The 19,525-nt window shown below is 38.0% G+C and overlaps 2 protein-coding genes across 7 annotated transcripts in view; one reads left to right on the top strand and one right to left on the bottom strand.

The window, feature by feature from the left end:
- Nucleotides 1-9,575, top strand: part of PHC3 (polyhomeotic homolog 3) — a 73,652-nt gene extending 64,077 nt beyond the window's left edge. For all 5 annotated transcript variants that reach the window (XM_059687005.1, XM_059687004.1, XM_059687002.1 and 2 more), the window contains one exon: nucleotides 1,117-9,575. In XM_059687005.1, coding sequence (XP_059542988.1) covers nucleotides 1,117-1,271 — 155 coding nt within the window. In that variant the 3' untranslated portion in view covers nucleotides 1,272-9,575. The remainder of the gene's footprint in view (nucleotides 1-1,116) is intronic.
- A 770-nt stretch (nucleotides 9,576-10,345) lies between these two features.
- GPR160 (G protein-coupled receptor 160) lies at nucleotides 10,346-16,554 on the bottom strand. 2 transcript variants are annotated; one of them, XM_059687009.1, is made up of 2 exons: nucleotides 16,434-16,554; nucleotides 10,346-11,786 (listed from the first exon to the last, which is right to left on the bottom strand). In XM_059687009.1, exon 2 carries the CDS (start codon nucleotides 11,712-11,714, stop codon nucleotides 10,701-10,703), a length of 1,014 nt encoding a protein of 337 aa, XP_059542992.1. In that variant the 5' UTR covers nucleotides 11,715-11,786; nucleotides 16,434-16,554; the 3' UTR covers nucleotides 10,346-10,700. The 2 variants fall into 2 exon arrangements, with proteins under 2 accessions (XP_059542992.1, XP_059542991.1); XM_059687008.1 differs by lacking the exon at nucleotides 16,434-16,554 and adding an exon at nucleotides 15,704-15,835.
- Nucleotides 16,555-19,525: the final 2,971 nt, after the last annotated feature.

Below are 19,525 nucleotides of genomic sequence, written 5' to 3'. Positions count from 1 at the left end.
CGCAGGTACATTCCTTCGACCGGGAATCAAACCTGAGACCCTTTGGTGTGCAGGCCAGTGCTCTAACACTGAACAACACTGGCTAAGGCATTAGTATTTATTCTTAAATTTATTTTTCTAATTTTACTGTCTAAGGAAGCTTCTACATTTTGCATTCTCTTCTCTCTTGGTTCCTTAATTCATTACCTTCTTGCTAGTTTCCTTATCCTTAGTGGAGAAGTTTATTGAGTAACCTGACTGCAAAATTTGGTAGATAATAAGAACATTTGGGGTTCAAGTAGATGCTAGCATTGTGTTTGTTACCTGATAAAGCACCTGATTTAGTTTGAGGCTAAAATATTGTTTTTTGGCAAGATGTTAGTTAGCAAGCCCCTAATTTCAATGAGAATTTATGTTTCAAAAGTGGAGATGGGTCCAATGATACTAAGATTTGAAGTTGAAATTACAAGTAGAGCAGTATAATACATTTTAGCAGTATTGCAATAGAGTAATACTATAATCTCGATGGATTGGTTCTGTCCTTAGTGAACAATAAAAATGTTTTCGATGTGCTTGCCAATTGAAGGTTGTAAATTAAAAGTTATAAGAGATAATGAAAGTGGTATTCTGGTACATAAGAAAATATTTCTAAATTGTTATTTAAATGGCAGAACATTATGTTTCATTCCTTTGTATGTATATGTGAAGAATATGTTATAGAAAGATAAGTTCATGAGGTATAATAATTAGTTAATCTAAACTTGTTATATATGTGGCATGCTTTGAGATGACACCATCATCCTTTTTGTGAAGATAAGCTATATCTAGAGTCTAGATTCTGGACTGATCAATCCTTACATTTTACCTGACTCTTACTAATTATTTCTATATTATTTTTAGAACAAGAATTCCAAGTAAGTTGCTTTACCTGATTTTGATTAATTTTTATTTTCAGAATGTCAAGAAATACTCTCTCTTCTTCGGGAGTGAACCTAAGACTACCATAAATAAATTTCATTTGTTTCTCAGCCTGTATCTCACATACTCAGACCCAGTGAGAGCATAACTGTGACTATTAGGAGTAATGTCTAATTGTTGTGTATTAATTTTAATTTCCTTTCTCTGATCAAATACCAGGCTGCCAGGATATCGCAGATGAGTTTAGAGCACAGGAGATTGATGGACAGGCCCTTCTCTTGCTAAAAGAAGACCATCTTATGAGTGCAATGAATATCAAGCTTGGCCCCGCCCTGAAGATCTGTGCACGCATCAACTCTCTGAAGGAATCTTAACAAGATCATGAGGCTTTGCGATAACATCAGTTTTATTCTTCTTAAACAAACTTGTAAGGTAAAGGCTCAGGTTGGCTTAGAATATTATCACGTATTGTGGTGGATAGCCAAGAACATTGGGATCTCCACAGGAAAAGCTGACATTTCTTTTACAGATATAATAATTCATCATACATTTTCATAATTAGCCAACATTGGTGAAATTAATTTTACAGGTTACATACAACATTGAAAGACTTGTTATAGAGGGCCATGATATTTTTCAAAGAAACGTATTATAGTACTTTTAAAAAAAGTAATGTTTATCGTTAATATAAAGAATCCTTTTAAAACTAATTGAATGATTTACATTTCTCTTTTGATCCAGTTTTGTTATACATTTTTCTACCCTATAAGTTTCCCATAAGTTGTCATTAGAGATAATTTAAGAATAATTTAGGAGTCCAGTGACTGGAATTGTATGCAGTGAGATATCATTGTGCATTTAAAAAAACATGTCTGTTAGAAAGTTGTTTTGTCTATAAAAAAGGATTGCATTCTAGCAAGAATAACACTGATCTGGGAGTCAGACAAGTTGGTTTCTATTCTAAACTTGACCAAGAATTTGGTGTAGCTGAGAACATTGTCCTCTTAGTTTTTGTACATGTAGACCAATGGTTCTCCTGGAGATGAGTTTTGCTGCCCTGGGGACATTTTGGGTGTTATAGCTGAGGGGGCTGAGGGAGGGATGCTATCGGTACCTAACACATGGAGGACAGGGATTGTATATTTCCTACAATGCACAGGACAGCCCTCCACAACAGCTATGCGGTCCAAAATGTCAGTAGTACCACGGTTGAGAAACTCTAATGTAGGAGTGATAAATGATTCTCTTTTTCACCCAGAGGGATACATTACACAATGGAAATATTTCAGGTAGCATCAGTGTTCTGCTGAAGTATTTTCCCCCGTGTATGCACACTGAGAAAAAGGAGAGCAATCCATTAAATTGGCCGATAAAATAAGGACTAGCATATAAATAATTTGACTCTCAAAAGATATTGATTCATATTAATTATCTTTTATCTCTGCTCCTCTGTGATAAAAGGCATAATCTGATTACACCTTATGAACCAATGTACATATAACCTTTACCAACAAGGCAATAGTGTGTAGCACATATACGTATTTGGTCTTTGGCATTTTTCTAATGTTGAACATGCTGGATCTAGCTAGAAAGCATATTCCTTTTTCCTGACTAAACCATTGCATGCTTTCTGCAAAGCACTTACCAAGTGATATCTCTTGAATGGTGAGGTCTAATTTTGTATGTACATGTTTTAGGGGGGAAATTTTTAAGTAAAACCTTTCACCAAACAGTTAGTGATCTACTAGAATTGTGACACCAAAACAAAATTGTTTTGGGAGCCTTGAGAGCTTTATAGTCCTGGACATCAAAAATGTGTTTATTTTTTTTTAATCTTTTCTCTATCATACAATGAAAATGTTTTAATAATTGAAGGAACATACATAGATATTTGGCAAAAGTGGAAAGAGTCTATGGGTTTCAGTCATTATCACTGCTCTTTTCAAAAAGATTGTGTTGACCTAGTAGAAGACTAAAGATGTCATTAAAGACATCACAGATATTTATCTTTTGGCTTTGTGTACATTAGAAAATGTTGATTATTTTTATACAAAAATACAGCCGGTAATTTTTTTAATCTGTAGATGCCTCTTGTTTGAATGTATGCTTTGTGGGATTCTTTAGTGTAGTAATGTTTTAAAAAATGATGTTTACTGATAGTTGCGTGTAGGATTAGAATGTGTAATATAGTGTAAGGCTCATGTTCCAGACCTACAATAGCTTGTAGTCCATGTTACATATTTCTTTATATCACATTTTTAATTATTGGATTAAAGTTTCAAGGAAAGGTAGGTACTCTCTAGTCAACTTTCATTTATTAGCATTTAATCATTGTGACAGAGTTGTCATATGCTTGACTTTTCCCCTCGTGTTGCAATTTCAGAACTCAAATACAGGCTAAGCACTGGTGGAAGGTGTTTCACTGTATGGGGGGTGGGGGCACAAAGAAAAATCTCCCCTGGAATTAAAACTTTAGCATAGAGAATCCACACACAATTAACATAAAATTATGTGAGGATAAATTCCCCTTGCAATAATGATTGCTTCCCATAACTACATATAACCTTTAAGGGGTAAGCTTTGAACTGTGTTAATAGGTTCACCATTTACACCCTCTTCTAATAGCAGTCATTATGTAGTACTTCTAAAAGCCCCTGTGCCTGGCACTATATTAAGAAAGCTTACAAGAAGGATATCCATTTGAGAGTACCTTATAATCTTAAGTCTTATAATAATCTTAAGAATAGTATCAAAACATACCAGAAAATATACTTGTTTTTTTTTTTCCAAGTGAGTTTTATTTAGAAATGGCTCATTTGCTTTCAAGCAGTCACTCTCACCTTTGAAGCAGTTATTTCTTTCAAGATGATTAAGTCATGTTAATATCAGTTACATATAATGGATATAGATGACGACACTGGGTGTGCACCTCTCTCCTGAGCTTTAAGCACAGTTTTAGTATGATATAGGTGGGAAGAGGGCTATTATTTTTATTTATATAATTGTTTTAGGATTTTGATTGAGGGAATGACAAGCAGAAAGAGAAGTTCTTACTATTTTTGCTACTTAAGTTTGTATTTTCTGACTTGTTTAAACTTACAAACTCTTTTTCCATTGAGGGGGGGGGAAAACCTACAAGTTTGAAGTTTTATTTGCTTTAAGCCATGTGTTCCTAAGAAATTAAACAAGCTGAGAGAGCTGGCTTGTAAAAATTATTTTTTACATGATGTGGATTTTCATCAAGTCTTGTGCAGGGATGTGTCTGACACAGCTATGCACTTTGATGAAATCAGTATAATATGAGACAGACTGTCACTTTTTAAGTGGCATTTAACTATTCCCAAGATGGTACTTTTAATTTGCTGTGGCATCATCTAAACAGACACTTTTAAGGGCTGACCCAGAAGTAGAGAAGGTGGAATGGGAGGGGAAAAATGTTAGTGAAGAAAATTGAGAATGCGAGAGAGGCAAGAGGCCTGCCACTTATTTTATCTCACTTCAACACTGAACAAATTTCTGCACTTTTGAAGCTAATATTTATGTTTTACCTAGTTTTAGACAGAAATAATTTTAAGTAGCCCTCTTAGAACTGTATGTAATATGTATTGTTATGCCCATGCCTTTGAATAATTTTTTAGTTAATCTTCATCTAGCCAGTGTGAAATTAGTCATTTATTCAGATACCAGTATTAGATTGAAATCTGTCATAGTGCCCCATATCACTGACGTGTCTAATCAAATGTTTTAAGCCCTATTATTTGTATTTGCAGGGTGTTGGTACACTATGGCACAAGTGTCGTAAGGAGGCAATATTTAGATTGTATATATAGTCTTAGGTTGTCAAAAACTCAAAGATTAGTTGTTTTAATTATCAGAATTGAGTATTCACTTTCAGATGCCACAGCTGAATCAAAGAAAAGCATTTTTAAGGTCGTATCTTATTTGCTAGGTTGTCTCAGTGTAAGAATTGGATGACTAAGAGGGGTTTCTCTTTATCAGTGTGATTTTAATTAACACAAGCCTACCTCTATTTTTTGATGCACACTAGTGTGGATCATGAAGTAAATAGTTTCACATTATTCACTATCGGTATTTTATGAATCTATTTAGAACATTTGATTTCATTTTAAAGATTATGATTCAATTTAGATAAGCACAAATACAGTATTAGGGAAAGTAAATATGCAGTTTTAGCAAAATTTAATTTCAACCTATTAAGAGCTGCATATCTTTAAAAGAATTCTTTGGAAAGATATTCCTCTTTTGTTATAAGTTAGAAAATGTATCTCTATATGATTTCCTTTATAGCAGCAATACAAGCCATTACATCAGTAAAGAGTTAAAAATTATATTATCTTTGGAAAAAGTTTCCTAAATTTTTAAGAATTCTAAAGTTTTACATATAATTTTTTAGAGCTTATTTAATCTAGCTTAAAATAATACTATGAGAAAGCTTTTTTTTTGAAAGTTTTAAAGTACTAATATGATGGTAATTATTGCCATCATATTACAGAGCAAAACATTTGGCTTTTTCTGAACTGTCACTTTAGTACACACATATTAAAAGGAAGTGGCCTCCCTCCTTTTCAGATCTGAAGCCCACCTTCTCTAATGAAAATTGTCCCATTCTACTCTTAACACATGAACCTTTTAAATGTGATGTTTACGGAAACTTTTGGGAAATGTTTCCCATGAATGTTTCATGTTTTCCCTTTTTATAGCTTATGAACATTTTATTTAAAGATGACTGTTTTAATCTCAGATATTAGGAGGTACACTAGAAAAGTATTTTTTTCTACTGTCTTTGAAAAGTACAACTGCTCTCAGTGATACTGGTGGCATAAATATGAATCCATAGAAAACCTGTGCAAAGGTTTTTAAATGTATTGTCTAAAAGGAAGTATAGAATGATTCTTAATTTGGAAAAAATAAATATGAATTTAAAACACTGTTATGTTAACATGGCATGGTTTTAAATTTAACTCCAGTAATCTTCTTAAGGATTGATAGTAGCCATCATTATTGGCTTAAAAATTATACAGTGTTAAATCCATGTTTTTTGGAGCTTTCATTGATAGAGGTGAAAAAGTTCGTGCTTGTGAGGGTGGTGGAGCTGGTGGTGAAGTAAATATCAACCTACTTTAGAAAGAAGGAACTTTTCAGTCGTGCCTCAAGCAAACCAGAAGTATCCATTGCTTACAGTCTTTGTTTAGAATGGTTGAAAAGTCATAATTCTTTTTGTTTTAGGTAGTACTAAGTACTCTTAATAGTTAATAGATCTACATAATCATTAAATTACTATGATGAATGACTGGGGTTTCACATCCAGTTGAAACAGCTGTGTGCAGTGACCCCCTCAGCAGTTACTTACCTTTAAACCTGTTTCCTCTTCTATGTATACCGTGTGGAGCCTATACTAAACATGTTGATTTTGATTTAAATCATCTCTTAGGTTCCTCCCAGCTCTAAAACTATGATTCTGGGCCACATAATGGGGTGTTTTTAAGTTGCTTCTACTAAATTCTCTTTCCCTTTTCAGCAGTTCCTTTCATACTTCAGAGCAATTGCTAAAAGATAATTATTTATTAAGCATTATTCCCTGGGTTACCTAGTCTTGGTTGTCCTAAGGAACAAGGCAGAAAATTTAAACAGACAAGCAAATGAGGACTTTTTTCTAAATGCTTCTTGCTAGCTAACCATGGAATATATGAACACACTAGAGGCCCAGTGCATGACATTCATGCACTCTGGGGGGTCCCTCAGCCTGGCCTGTGCCCTCTCACAGTCTAGGAGCCCTCGGGGGATGTCCGACTGCCACAGAAACAAGAGAGGCTCCCACCACCACCACTGTGCTCGCCAGCTGTGAGCCCAGCTTCTGGCTGAGTGGGCTCCCCCTGTGGGAGCGCACTTACCATCAGGGGGCAGCTCCTGTGTTGAGCATCTGCCTTCTGGTGGTCAGTGTGCATCATAGCAACCAGTCGTTCTGCCGTTCGGTCAATTTGCATAATAGCCTTTTATTATATGTGATGATGGAAAATGATAATGGACATTATCATTCAGGCATTTATCCATTCATTTAGCAAACTGTTTGAACACTTACTTTGTGCAGCATGTGGTATACATGATGTAAGGAACTAGTCATAAGTAAACAATATCTTCCCAAACAAACTTTTGATTGCAGTTTAAACATGGACATAATTGTTATTACTTTAATGTACTGAATATAAAGTTGGGACTGAGGGAATTTTTTTATGCATTGGGGTAAGGATTAGGCTAGATGACAGATAAGGGGTCTGAGTAAATCACATCAAATCCTATAACATTTTACCTACTAAACATCAATCAGTCATAAACCTGATTAGGTTATGAAATTAAGTGTCCTAACAGTAAGGATTTATATTTTGTGACAGCCCATATTTCTAAGAATTGTTTTGACACTTGAATCTATTCCAGAGGTGTTGCTATGCAGGGAGTGTGACAGAACAATACAAAGAAGCTGGTGCTGACTTACTATACATTTTTAACCACAAAAGCTTTACACCCAGTATTGACAGTGAAGCATATCTAAAACTGGGAAATCTCAAAGGAATTCGCTGGACAGGTTTGTTTTGTACTTTTGTTTTGTTTTTAAAGCAAGGAAGACTACATAAAATAAATTTTATTACAAATATCTACTTTTTAGAAAGAACACATTACAAAGTAAAAGGGTTTTACTTTAAAATACTGAACTAATAAACATAAAAGAGTTCTATGTTTAAATTAACAAGTATATGGGGAGTACGTATTGAATGGGATCGTTATTAACTAGGTAGAGATTCCTTACCACTTGAGGATTCTGTGACTTACACTGTAATTCCTATTGACAGAGCTTTACATATTAACATTGCTTGATACTAACATTCTCTATAAAGATAAAAAAATGAAAGTATCTCATTTTTATTGATTTCAGAGAGGAAGGGAGAGGGAGAGGTAGAAATATCAATGATGAGAGAGAATCATTGATCGGCTGCCTCCTTCATGCCCCACACTGGGGATTGAGCCCCAACCCGGACATGTGCCCTGACTGAGAATGGAACTGTGACCTCCTGGTTATATTACAGGTTGGTGCTCAACCACTTAGCCACACCAGCTGGGTAGTCACAACTTCTTAAAGCAGGAAAATGTCCTAATACATGTTGGATTGGAATCTTTAACAAATTGATTTAAAAAGGAACACTGACATTCCACGTAAAACAAAATTTTCCCCCAAGGCATTGTTTAAAATTTAACATGTTTTGATATGCCGAATTTTAAAAATATTTACCCATATTTTATGATGTTAGTATATATATTGCATAAGTATATATATTGCATATGTATTCTTAAAACTTAAAAAGTCAGTGGAGCCCTGACTGGTGTTGCTAAGTGGTTAAAGCATCAGCTCCTGAACCGAAGGGTTGCACGTTCAGTTCCCAGTCAAGGGCATTCACCTGGGTTGTGGGTTCCCTCTCTGCCTCAGTCGGGTGCATACAGTAGGCAACCAGTCAGTGTTTCTCTCTTGCATTGATATTTCTCTCTCTCTCCCTTCCTCCCTTCCATGCTCTCTGAAAAGCAATGGGAAAAACATCCCCAGGTGAGGATTTAAAAAAATAAAGTCAACGAAGTGTACAAGGATGTTTAACTTCCGAGACATTTACCCAAGATTCCCAAGTCACCTTATTCAAAAACTTTTTGTTTTTTTCTGTAGGAAAAAAAAAAAGTCAAAGTAGGTTCTAGAAACTATGCTTAGAGTCAGGAGTAAGCTTGTGCTGAGTTGGAGGCAGCAGTGTGCAGGGTGGATGCCGACAGATGGCAGGCATTTCAGGCCTCTACTGAATTAATGCTTTTGTCTTGCTGGTTAACCTTTTGTTGATTTAAACAAAGGCAAATTTTTGTGATATATTAGTTTTTAAAAAAATACTAATTTTTGATTCTTCGAGTACATGTTGACTTTTTCTATTTCTACGTTTGATTCCTCACAATGTTCTAAAATGGGACTTTCAAATGATTAAAACCTCAAAAGCTGATCCACCCAGGATGAACAAAGCATCACCAAGGGGAAAAAGCATTTTTTTATCTTTATAGAAAACAAATGTTAAGATTATATATAGATGTATTCTTTACATTGGATATTGTATTAGAGTCCTCTTTACAGGAAATTAGTTTTAGCACTCTTAGCATTGGTGTTCCTAGATTGGTGTCAGTAGCTAGTTTTCAAATGTATAACCTGAAAATGAAGTTAATTTTGCATTGTAAGAGCACACCACGATCTATGTAAAAAGTCTGTCCATTTGGTATATTTTTTTTAAAAAGAGAAGGCACTTTCATATTAACAAGTAGCATGTGTATTAATTTTAGATTTTCATATCTGTTGTGTCTGTATTCAGTGAAGTGAAATTAAGCATTCAGATGCTTGTTGATGGCAACATTAACTGTTAAATTAAAGCACCTTATATTCTGCTGCTTAACCTGACTTGTAATTGCACCTTTGTTACCTGCACATTTCACGTAGAACATTGTTGTAACATTGCTTCATGTGGGTCTGGATGAAGGTTAAGTGGGCCTACAGAATCATTTATTTATATTGTTTATAATTCAATAATATATTGTAGACCAGCTGTTAAGTTCATTTCTTTACTAATAAAAGCCTCTTCCATTTGGCTGGTCTATTGCATAATTTCTTTTTTTCTTTAAGCTTATGAGGCATGGGGGCTTTCTAAGTGAACAACAACAAAAAGCTTACTAAGGGACTTGAAATAGAAACTTTCCTGATTTAAAATCTGCAGGGTTTTATTAAGTACAACTTATTTTAAATATCGTAGTGCCATGTTATGGCCAATTAGAAAGCAATACATTCAGAGGAAACGTAACAGAGAAGTGAGAGGGCCAGGTTTAGACATGGGCAGGTTGGACACTTCTATGTAGTTCAACTGAATTCACAAAGTGACTTCAGATTATTTGTCATTCAGATTCCTTTATTCCTGTAGTTCTCAGCTGGGGCGATTTTGCCCCCCATGGGAGGCTTGGCAATGTCTGGAGACATTTTGATTGTCAAGACTGGGGAAGAGGGTGCTATTGGTACCTAGTGGGTAGTGGGTAGGGATGCTACTAAATATTTCAATGCACAGGCGTTCTCCACAATTACCTAACCCAAAATATCAATAGTGCCGAGGATAGGAAACCCTGCTTTACTTTTACAATGTAGTTATGATTTGATACTGCAAGTGACATTTAAGTTATAACTGAAAAGGAATCTGGCATGGAGAGAGCCTAGTCACTACCAGTTCTATAAGGTAAGCAACCGAAACTTAAGTTTGCAGAAATATTTAGATTAAGAACAAATATATATTTAAAATTAGCTACTCTTCCCCTATGTTAAAGAATATTTATACCGAATCATTTCAAGAAAACCATCTTGATTTTATTGCTTTGAATTAAATAAAAATGTTTATTTAAGTTTATATAAAAGTTGGCAGCGCATCTCAGATTTACATAACAGTTTGCATCCAGTAGTTTTTTTGGATAACAGAAACATCAGTATGGCCAAGTGTTAACTCATTTCACTTCTATGTTAATATTTGTAACATGCAATTTTCCTGAACAGGTATAAAATCTTTTCTTGGAATTATTTTGTTTAAAAATGAACAAAAAGACAAATAATATCATAGCCCCAAAATACACATTGAGGCGGTTGAGGGAGGCTTCAGTTCAGTTCAGTCTTTGTATGCCCTGAGTTATTTTTCCTTTGAAAATACCACAGTTGTAAGTTTTAACATGGCAACATGTTAACAAACTATAATTGATGTAGGCTTTTCAATTTGCTCAGGATCATGAATTGCAAGTGCAATGAAGCAGCTTTTCCAGTTGACAAATGGATCCACAGGTAATGCAATGTCTCTTAAATTACACTTGTGACATTTACACCAGTAAACCGTAGCAATGAGAAAACTATTGACAAAGTACAACCATGGAATGTTCATCTCAATATATGCTGGAATCTGTACTTTAAATAAAAGGGTAATTATTTGAAGTAGTACAAATGGTAACCAGGTACCAAGAAAACAGACAATGAACTTGGGCAAGAGTGTTTTTTTAGAGTTCACAGTACAACTAGAATGGGATGAAAAGGGGAAATATAGGACAGTCTCATTCATGTAGGAAGTTATCCTAATAGCCTGTACCAAGGTAATAACTTCTGACCAAGAAGTGATGAAAGCCATAAATAAAATCATCACCATGAAAAATGAGAGCCAGTAACTTTGAATGCTGACGTAGAAAGGACATTGATAAGGATAAACATTCTGTGCCTTCAGGTTTTGGTAGATATCTGGATCTCCCAAAACATAAGCAAATACTGAAATCCAAATCAAAATTACTGTAAAGAAATAAAATAATTTCTGACATGTAAATGGAAGGGTGGTTTTAGAAAAATTCAGATAATAATCTATCCATGCTATCAGGAAAACTGGATAATGCAAAAAGCCATAAGTAAAAGATATAATTTGAGTAAACAAGCAGATGTGGTATTTAGTAAACCTAATGTCTAAAAGTACAAAATCCCTGAAATAGGATATAATGGAAATGTTTACCAAAAGTAAAAGGTCCATGAGTGCTAGTGAAATGCAAAAATATTCCATAAAATTTTGACAGGTGTTTTTTCTTCTCATTCCCAGTGTGAGGATATTTAATAATATTTTCCCAAGTATAATCAAGATTAGCAGACAGTTACCATCCAGGGGCTGACTTGTTTGATGTAACTGGTACTGAGAAGAGCAGTTCTCTGAAGCAAGCACAATCATATTTTTAGTTAAACTTCAGAAGGCCTGCTGAAAGATAGACGATAAGATACTGCTTTGCTTTATTTTCCATCCCTGCAAAGAAAGGTGAAAAAGTCTTGATGTTATCTTGATTCTATCTCTATTTTAAGACTTTACAAAACAAGCACTAGGATTCCCCAAATATAATTTAATCCAGTCATTTCCACAAATAATTATATGTATAAACTAGGGGCCCGGTGCATGAAATTCGTGCACTGGGTGTGTGGGTGTGGGGGGGAGTGTCCCTCAGCCCAGCCTGCCCCCTCTCAGATACTGGGAGCCCTCAGGCGTTGACCCCCATCACCCTCCAATCGCAGGATCGGCCCCTTGCCCAGGCCTGATGCCTCTGACAGAGGCGTAGACGCCCAACACCCTCTGATCGCCTGATCGGCCCCTTGCCCAGGCCTGACGCCTCCGCCAGAGGTGTCAGGCTTGGACAGGGGACCTCCATCTCCCCCTGATCACTGGCTCTGGCCCCTGCCCAGGCCTGAGGCCTCTGGCCCAGGAATCATGCCTGGGCAGGGGACCCCCATCTCCCTCTGATCGCTTGCTCCACCCCCCACCCAAGCCTAACACCTCTGACCCAGGCTTCAGGCCTGGGCAAGGGGAGCATCATATCCCCCCAATCCCCAGCTCTGCCCCCCACCCAGGCCTGATGCCTCGGCCAGAGGAGTTGACCCTCATCACCCTCCGATCACCAATCACCGGATCGGCCCCTTGACCAGGCCTGAGGCCTCTGGCAGAGGTGTCAGGCCTGGGCAGGGGACCCCCAGCTCCCCGTGGTTGCAGGCTCCGCCCCTGCCCAGGCCTAACACCTCTGGCTGAGGCATCCGGCCCGGGCAGCGGGGACCCGCAGCTGCAGCGGCCCCGCGATTGTGGGCTACGCTTTAGGCCCAGGCAAGGGACCCCTAGCTCCTGGGACTGCCAGCTTCGACCGTGCCCAGCTCCCATCGCTGGCTCCACCCCTACTTCCTGCTATCACTGGCCAGGGCGGCAAAGGCGCCTGATTCTAGGATCATGGCTGGGGGGCAGGGCAAAGGTGGCCCCAGGGCCGCCTTTGCCCTGCCCCCCAGCTCTTAGCTCCCCCCTGGGTTTCCGATCACTGTCAGTGGCAGGGGGCTTCTTCCTGCTTTCCCTTTCGCCTCCCTGCATTGTGCCTACATATGCAAATTAACCGCCATCTTGTTGGCAGTTAACTGCCAATCTTAGTTGGCAGTTAATTTGCATATAGCCCTGATTAGCCAATGAAAAGGGTATCGTCGTACGCCAATTACCATTTTTCTCTTTTATTAGATAGGATAGGAATTTATGTTTCTCATAAAACTTATAGATGAAGGATTAATATGCATACTTTGGTCATTTTTTGAGACCCAGGTCGTTCAGAACTCTCAGATCTATAACCAAAATGTTACATATAAATTACTAAAACTTCCATTAAGTACAAGTTTTAATAATGTGTAAAAAGATAAAATACTTTGCCGAAACCGGTTTGGCTTGGTGGATAGAGCATCGGCCTGTGGACTGAAGGGTCCCAGGTTCAATTCCGGTCAAGGGCATGTACCGTGGTTGCGGGCGCATCCCCAGTGGGGGATGTGCGGGAGGCAGCTGATCGATGTTTCTCTCTCATCGATGTTTCTAACTCTCTATCTCTCTCCCTTCCTCTCTGTAAAAAGTCAATAAAATGTATTTAAAAAAAAAAAAAAGATAAAATACTTTGTCCTACTGGAGTGAAAACACAGGCTTAAAATAGCAGCCTGCAGGTAGCATTCAGACAATCACTGATAGTTGTTAACCGAGTCTCACTCTGACTCAGGATGTTACCTCACCTGTCCCCCCTTTTGTCTCTTCGTCAGTGAAGTAGAGGTAATGTTTAAGGGGCCCTCTAGTCCAGCAGTTTTCAAACTGTTTTAACTGCAGGATCAGCATTCACATTAAGTATCTGAAGTTCAAAGATACGGAACAGACTATTCAGCTGAAAATATTAGGAACATTGGCAACAGAAAGAAAGATTTATCTTCTGGGCGTGATCTTTCAGGTGTGGCACCTGGAGGGATGAGAGAATACAGGGAAGGAATAGGGACCGAGTATGATAGCTGAGGACATTAGGAAGTGCTAGGTAAAGGCAAAGGAACAGGAGTTGAAGCTTGAGTGATAAATGCACTTGGAGGAACCAAAAAAGATAACATGGTGAAAGAGAAAGGTCAGAAAGGAAGAAATCGGGAAAGGATGGAAGAGAAGGAAGGAAATTAGGGAAATTTATCCTGAAAATATGACCCAAAGATGTTTCTGCAAGACTGTTAAAGTATTTCTGAGTAGCAAAATAAAACCAAACCCAAATAGTAACAGGTCCATCACAAATGTCAACAACTGGAGAGGGTTAAAATGATACAGTCCTTCCCTACAATGTACTATCCTGCAGCCATTGACAATGTCAGCAGGAAGACTGTTTTCACTCCACCTTTCTATACTTGTTCAATGTTTAGCCTTATGAATATGTTACATGTTTAAAAATAATATAAATTTCCATAATATGTTTAAATGAACTGCAGGTTACAAAAGTATGCAATTACTTGTTAAGACATTATACATGCATAGAAAGTTAGGGAGTGTCAAGACTAAAAAGTGAAAAACTGAATTTGCTGAAAAGCAGATATTAAATAATTTCAAAGGAGTAACGAGGATATTGTCTGAGGAGAAAAAATTCAGTGGGAGAAAGCTATTAGTTCTATTAACTTGACAGAGTCCTAATTGGGAAGAGAGGCCCTGACATTTGACTTCTGTGTTCATCTTACCACAGTCCAATTTTAGCAAGAATCCTGCTAAGTCAGGTTAGTCAGCATGTCTCATCCTCAATATCTGATCTCCCTCGCTATCTGATCAGGTTCCTCATCTCTCACCATGCCCCAGCTTTACTACCTTCGGCAAGAATCCTGTTAGGGTTTAGCCAGAATCCCCTGGCCCAGCCGTGGGCAAACTACGGCCCGTGGGCCGGATCCGGCCCATTCGGCTGTTCTATCCGGCCCGCGGAGCCAAAAGAGCGGAGGGTTCTCTTGCTCTCCCCTCCGCTCCTTCACCAGCAGCAGTGTTAACATGGCAACGTCGGGAAACACGGCCACAGCTCCTTCTTCTGAGTCCAGTTTAAGAACCCATTGTGGCCCTCGAGTCAAAAAGTTTGCCCACCCCTGCCCTAGCCCCTGATGTTTCCTTGCTTCTTGGCTATGAATTCCCACTAGTATTGGAGTGAAGCCCAGTCTCTTCCTGTCATTGCAGAACCTCACCATAGTGGCCCCTATACCTATTGCAGTAGTTCTGAATAAGGTCTGCCTTACCATTCTTCAACAAAGGTCATGAACAATTTTTTCTTTAACATGCTCATGGCCATAAATACACCAGTGTCGTAAACTCACATATCTATCTATACACACACTATATATAAAAACAGTTTAAAAAATCATTCAATACCCATATTAATAACTATAGGTTTAAAATAATGAAACAAGTCCTCTTGTACATTGAAATTTTTTTCTATACTCAAATATATCGTGTAATTTAACTTGACCCTCTCCAGGAAAAGCTCCATTCCAGATTTGACATATGGTAAATAATGGCACGGAATCATGGTTAACCACCTTGACAAATGACACTGGCTTTGTAAGTGGTGGTGCTTGGACAAGGAAGCATAGTTGGAATGATAAGACCACTTGAAGCCCTCCAGTGTCAAGAAGAAAAACAAGCTGTTTTAAATAGCAAATGTTGGTTTGGAATGGAGGTGAGGAAGGAAAACAGTGTGGGTTCATATTTATGAAGATCCCCCCCTTTTTTTAAAAAGTATCTACTATAAAATTTAAAAAGGATTATCTGTATAAAATTATTTTATCCTTAATAACTGCAACGCAAATTAAATAAGCAAAGCTAAGGAATCCATGTTTTTCTCTCTTGACATCTGGCTCCATTGCATTACTGACTCTCACCTTGGGGCCCAGGGGAAGCCAGAAAAGCAGGCTACTCCCTGGAGGAGCATCTGGGGGGCTGTGGAAGGTCAGCAAAGGGCAGGAAGTGGAGGCGGATCAGTTCCAGTCACCAAGGAGGTTCCCAGAAGCTCCTTAGAAGAGGACTGGAAGAAAGAAGACAAAACAAATCTGAGATGGAATATGTAAGAGAACTGTACAGCTGGAAGGAACTTTAGAGTTGAGGGAAGATATGCAACTTGAGGCAATATAAAGCAATCAAGAGAAGTTTGAGCTGTTTTATAATGGTTCCCAAATATAATTATGGGAACTAAAACTTTTTGAGGTGATACCAACTTATACTCCCTGTCCTCGATAAACCACTAAAATTATTCAGTATTCCAACATTTTGTTCTTTAAACAACCACCCCCCAGGACAAGACAAAAATCCTTTGTTAGGCTACCTGTCCCGAATTTTCCCTTGAAAAATGTTCACATTACCTCCACAGAGTCAGTGATTTATAAGATACGGTTTTCTTGGGGGAAAAAAATGTTTTAACTACTTATGAATCAACTCAGATTACTTCATATACAACTTAAAAAGTTAACGTGGAAGTCCTTTTCAAGACATCTTTGGGTTTGCATTGTGATCTGACCGATTCAGAAGTATTAGGCCTGAAGGAAACAAACCATGATTTCTTTTCTGCTTTTCTAGTTATTACCAACCCAAATCTTAACAACACACCAGACTTACTCTGCTTTCTCCAGCAGGTCGTTCTCAGCTGATGATCTTCCTATTTTATTTCAGTTTAGTGCCTTCAATTAACTCACTTTTGGTTTCTGGCATACCAAAATGCCACATGAATAAGCTCTGTGTGGAAGACCAAAAAAAGCCAAACACATCATTAATAGCTACCTTAGTAACTGGAGTTCAATATAACTGGCTCCAGATCTCTGCTTAGAAAAACTATAACTTGCACCCTAGCCGGTCTGGCTCAGTGAATAGTGTCCCCCTGGGTTCGATTCTGGTCAAGGGCACATGCCCAGGTTGTGGGCCTCAATCCCCAGCAGGGGGCGTGCAGGCAGCTGGTCAATGATTCTCATTGATGTTTCTATCTCCTTCCTCTCTGACATCAATAAAAATATATTTTAAAAAAGAAAAGAAAATGATAACTTTCTGTGGGATTGGAACCAGTAACTAATTGCTTATCTTTTTTCCAGCAAAAGGAAGAAAGGGAGTACTGGGGTTGGAAGTCCACCAAAGGCCGGAGGTGTGGGGCATGTAACATGGCATCTATTTACAGAGATCCTGCTCACACTGTGGTTTTCACTACAGGCTTCCGAGTCTGACCTCACAGCTCTCATAGTGTGATTACAGGACCTTCTGACACTTGTTGATTGGTAACATAAATAACATTTCTTAAAATGAAAATTTGCTGTTTTCCCAAACCAAAAAACTGAGTAAAAGTGGCATTGTTTCACATCTCACAAATTGCTTGTGTCTGGCTCAATAGCAGACAGCTGAATCCTCACCTATATTAAATCAGGTGCAGTATCACATTTCCTGTAGCTTTTGGAAAGTCCTCTGTACATTTGAGTTTGAGAGAAAAAAAATAACTTTTTAAAAATAGGTAACAAATTAAACTTAATACAGTAACTTCATAATATTATAATCAGATAGTTGTGCTGTGCAACCTCCGAAAAGTTTAACAAAAAAACCATGTGCATGAAATAGTAGGATGGGCAGATGAACAGTTAACATTCTGGTCAATGACTGTACAGAAAATAAAGCTAGAACAGTAGCTGGATTTGCTGATCCTGAATGGAGAAAGCCTGTGGGAGAAATAATATATTAAGTTTTGTCCAGGGGTTTTATATACCTTTCATCTTAATCCTTACAGCCATCATGAAAGGTACGTGTTATTTTTCCCCAGGAGGAAAAGGGCTTGGTGTTAACTAGCACATTTCCTGAGGTTGCATGACTGATAAGTGCTGGAGCTGAAGTGCAGTCTCAGGTCTGATTTCAAAATTCGTGATCTTCAGTAAGCCTCAATTATGGCTCCACTCAGGGCGAAATGTAGAAAGGGACCCACGGCACGGATGTGAAAGAGCTTTCCCAAAACGGTAATATCCAACTGAGAGTGACTATGTTGGTTCCTGGTACTCCAAGGCCACAGCTAACTGACCTATTTGGATAATGTAATTGTATTCCCCCAAAAGGTAAATATAACTTTTTAAAAAAATGTGGTCTTTGCTTGATATGTCAAAATTCAGTGAAAAAAAATAAAATGGTGTTCAATTGCCTGACAACTTTTAAAGAAATAGATGTTTTTCATTCATTTACATAGTATAGATTCAATATAGAAAATTAAGAAAAGTTTTGAGTTTTTTTAAAAAAAGGTAATATTAATTTACATAGTCTAAAACTCAAGTTACAGAAAGTATATACAGTGAAAATAACTCATTCTACCCACTCTTCAATACCCCTCAGCCCCACTCACCACTATCTCCCTCCCTAGGTAAAACCACTGAGATTCTAAAGGAAGCTTTTAAAAAGAAAATCACCGTTACCAGTTAAAGCAACTAGCGAGGGATTCTTGATTTGCCCTTTCCTAGGTCTCATATACATATTGATAGCATGAGATAAGGTAGAACGCAACCAAATGTGAACCAGTGATCTGTCAGACCATAGGAGTAATTAACACCCATCCAAACAAGGCTGGCCATCAGGAAGGTCACTGGGACCAGGCAGAAAGATGGGAACTAGGGATTATCTCAGAGTTAGAAGATAGGTGTTCCCCCACCCCTACCCCCCACTCCCCCCAGGGTATAGCATTACAGTGCTCACCCATACCTGCTGCTTCTCAGCTTCTAAGCCCACAGGAAGATTTTACTTCCTTAACCCTTATAATTAGGTGGGGCCATGTGGCTATTTCTGGCCAATGGGCTATGAGGCCAAAGCATTTACTTTCAGAAGAGAGTCCCCTCAGTGTTCTCTTCCCAGCCCAGGGAATAAAGAGGTCATGTGTTCCAGATAGTACAGCTCAAGATGGCAGGGCCTCTGTCAAACTGGGTCCTTGAGTGGCTGTGGAGCAAAGCCCCAGATGTGTAGTGTAAGAAATACGAGTTTGCCGAAACCGGTTTGGCTCAGTGGATAGAGCGTCGGCCTGCGGACTGAAAGGTCCCAGGTTCGATTCCGGTCAAGGGCATGTACCTGGGTTGCGGGCACATCCCCAGTGGGAGATGTGCAGGAGGCAGCTGGTCGATGTTTCTAACTCTCTGTCTCTCTCCCTTCCTCTCTGTAAAAAAATCAATAAAATATATTAAAAGAAAAAAAGAAATACAAGTTTGTTGTATTAAGCTGCAAGAATTTTGTGATTATTTTTTATGTCCTATCCTGACTAATACAATTCCTTATAATTATCTGTACCCTTTGAAAATTTTTAATAGCTAGCATATAGTACTTATCAGAATCTTAAAAAGCTATAGTAGAGCACTGGCTGGGTAGCTCAGTTGGTCAGAGCATCATTCCCAAGGTTTTGGGTTCGACTGCCAGTCAAGGCACATACAAGAATCAACCAGTTAATGCATACTTAAGTGGAACAATAAATCAATGTTTCCTTCTTAAATCAATAACAAAAAAAAATTGTTCTATTTTTAAAAAGCTATAGTAGAAAAATAAACTCTGAAAAGCAACAATGCAAGTATTAGGAAATTGGTAAAATCAAAATTCAATTTTAATTTCCAGTACATCTTTTGCACTGTTTTGTTTGTTCTGATCTTCTTATTTGCCTATAATGGAACAGAAGGTTTTGATTCAGTGAACTAAGTTTACACCTTAAGGGA

Source organism: Myotis daubentonii, chromosome 3, assembly GCF_963259705.1.
Source record: "Myotis daubentonii chromosome 3, mMyoDau2.1, whole genome shotgun sequence".
Taxonomy (NCBI): Eukaryota; Metazoa; Chordata; class Mammalia; order Chiroptera; family Vespertilionidae; genus Myotis; species Myotis daubentonii.
Note: the sequence above shows the minus strand (reverse complement) of the source record. Positions and strands in the feature narration are given on the sequence as shown.

What these genes read in the sequence shown, in the direction of transcription:
- GPR160 (XM_059687009.1), bottom strand. Translation starts at nt 11,714, where the DNA reads ATGATTGTGCTTGCTTCAGAGAACTGCTCTTCTCAGTACCAGTTACAT.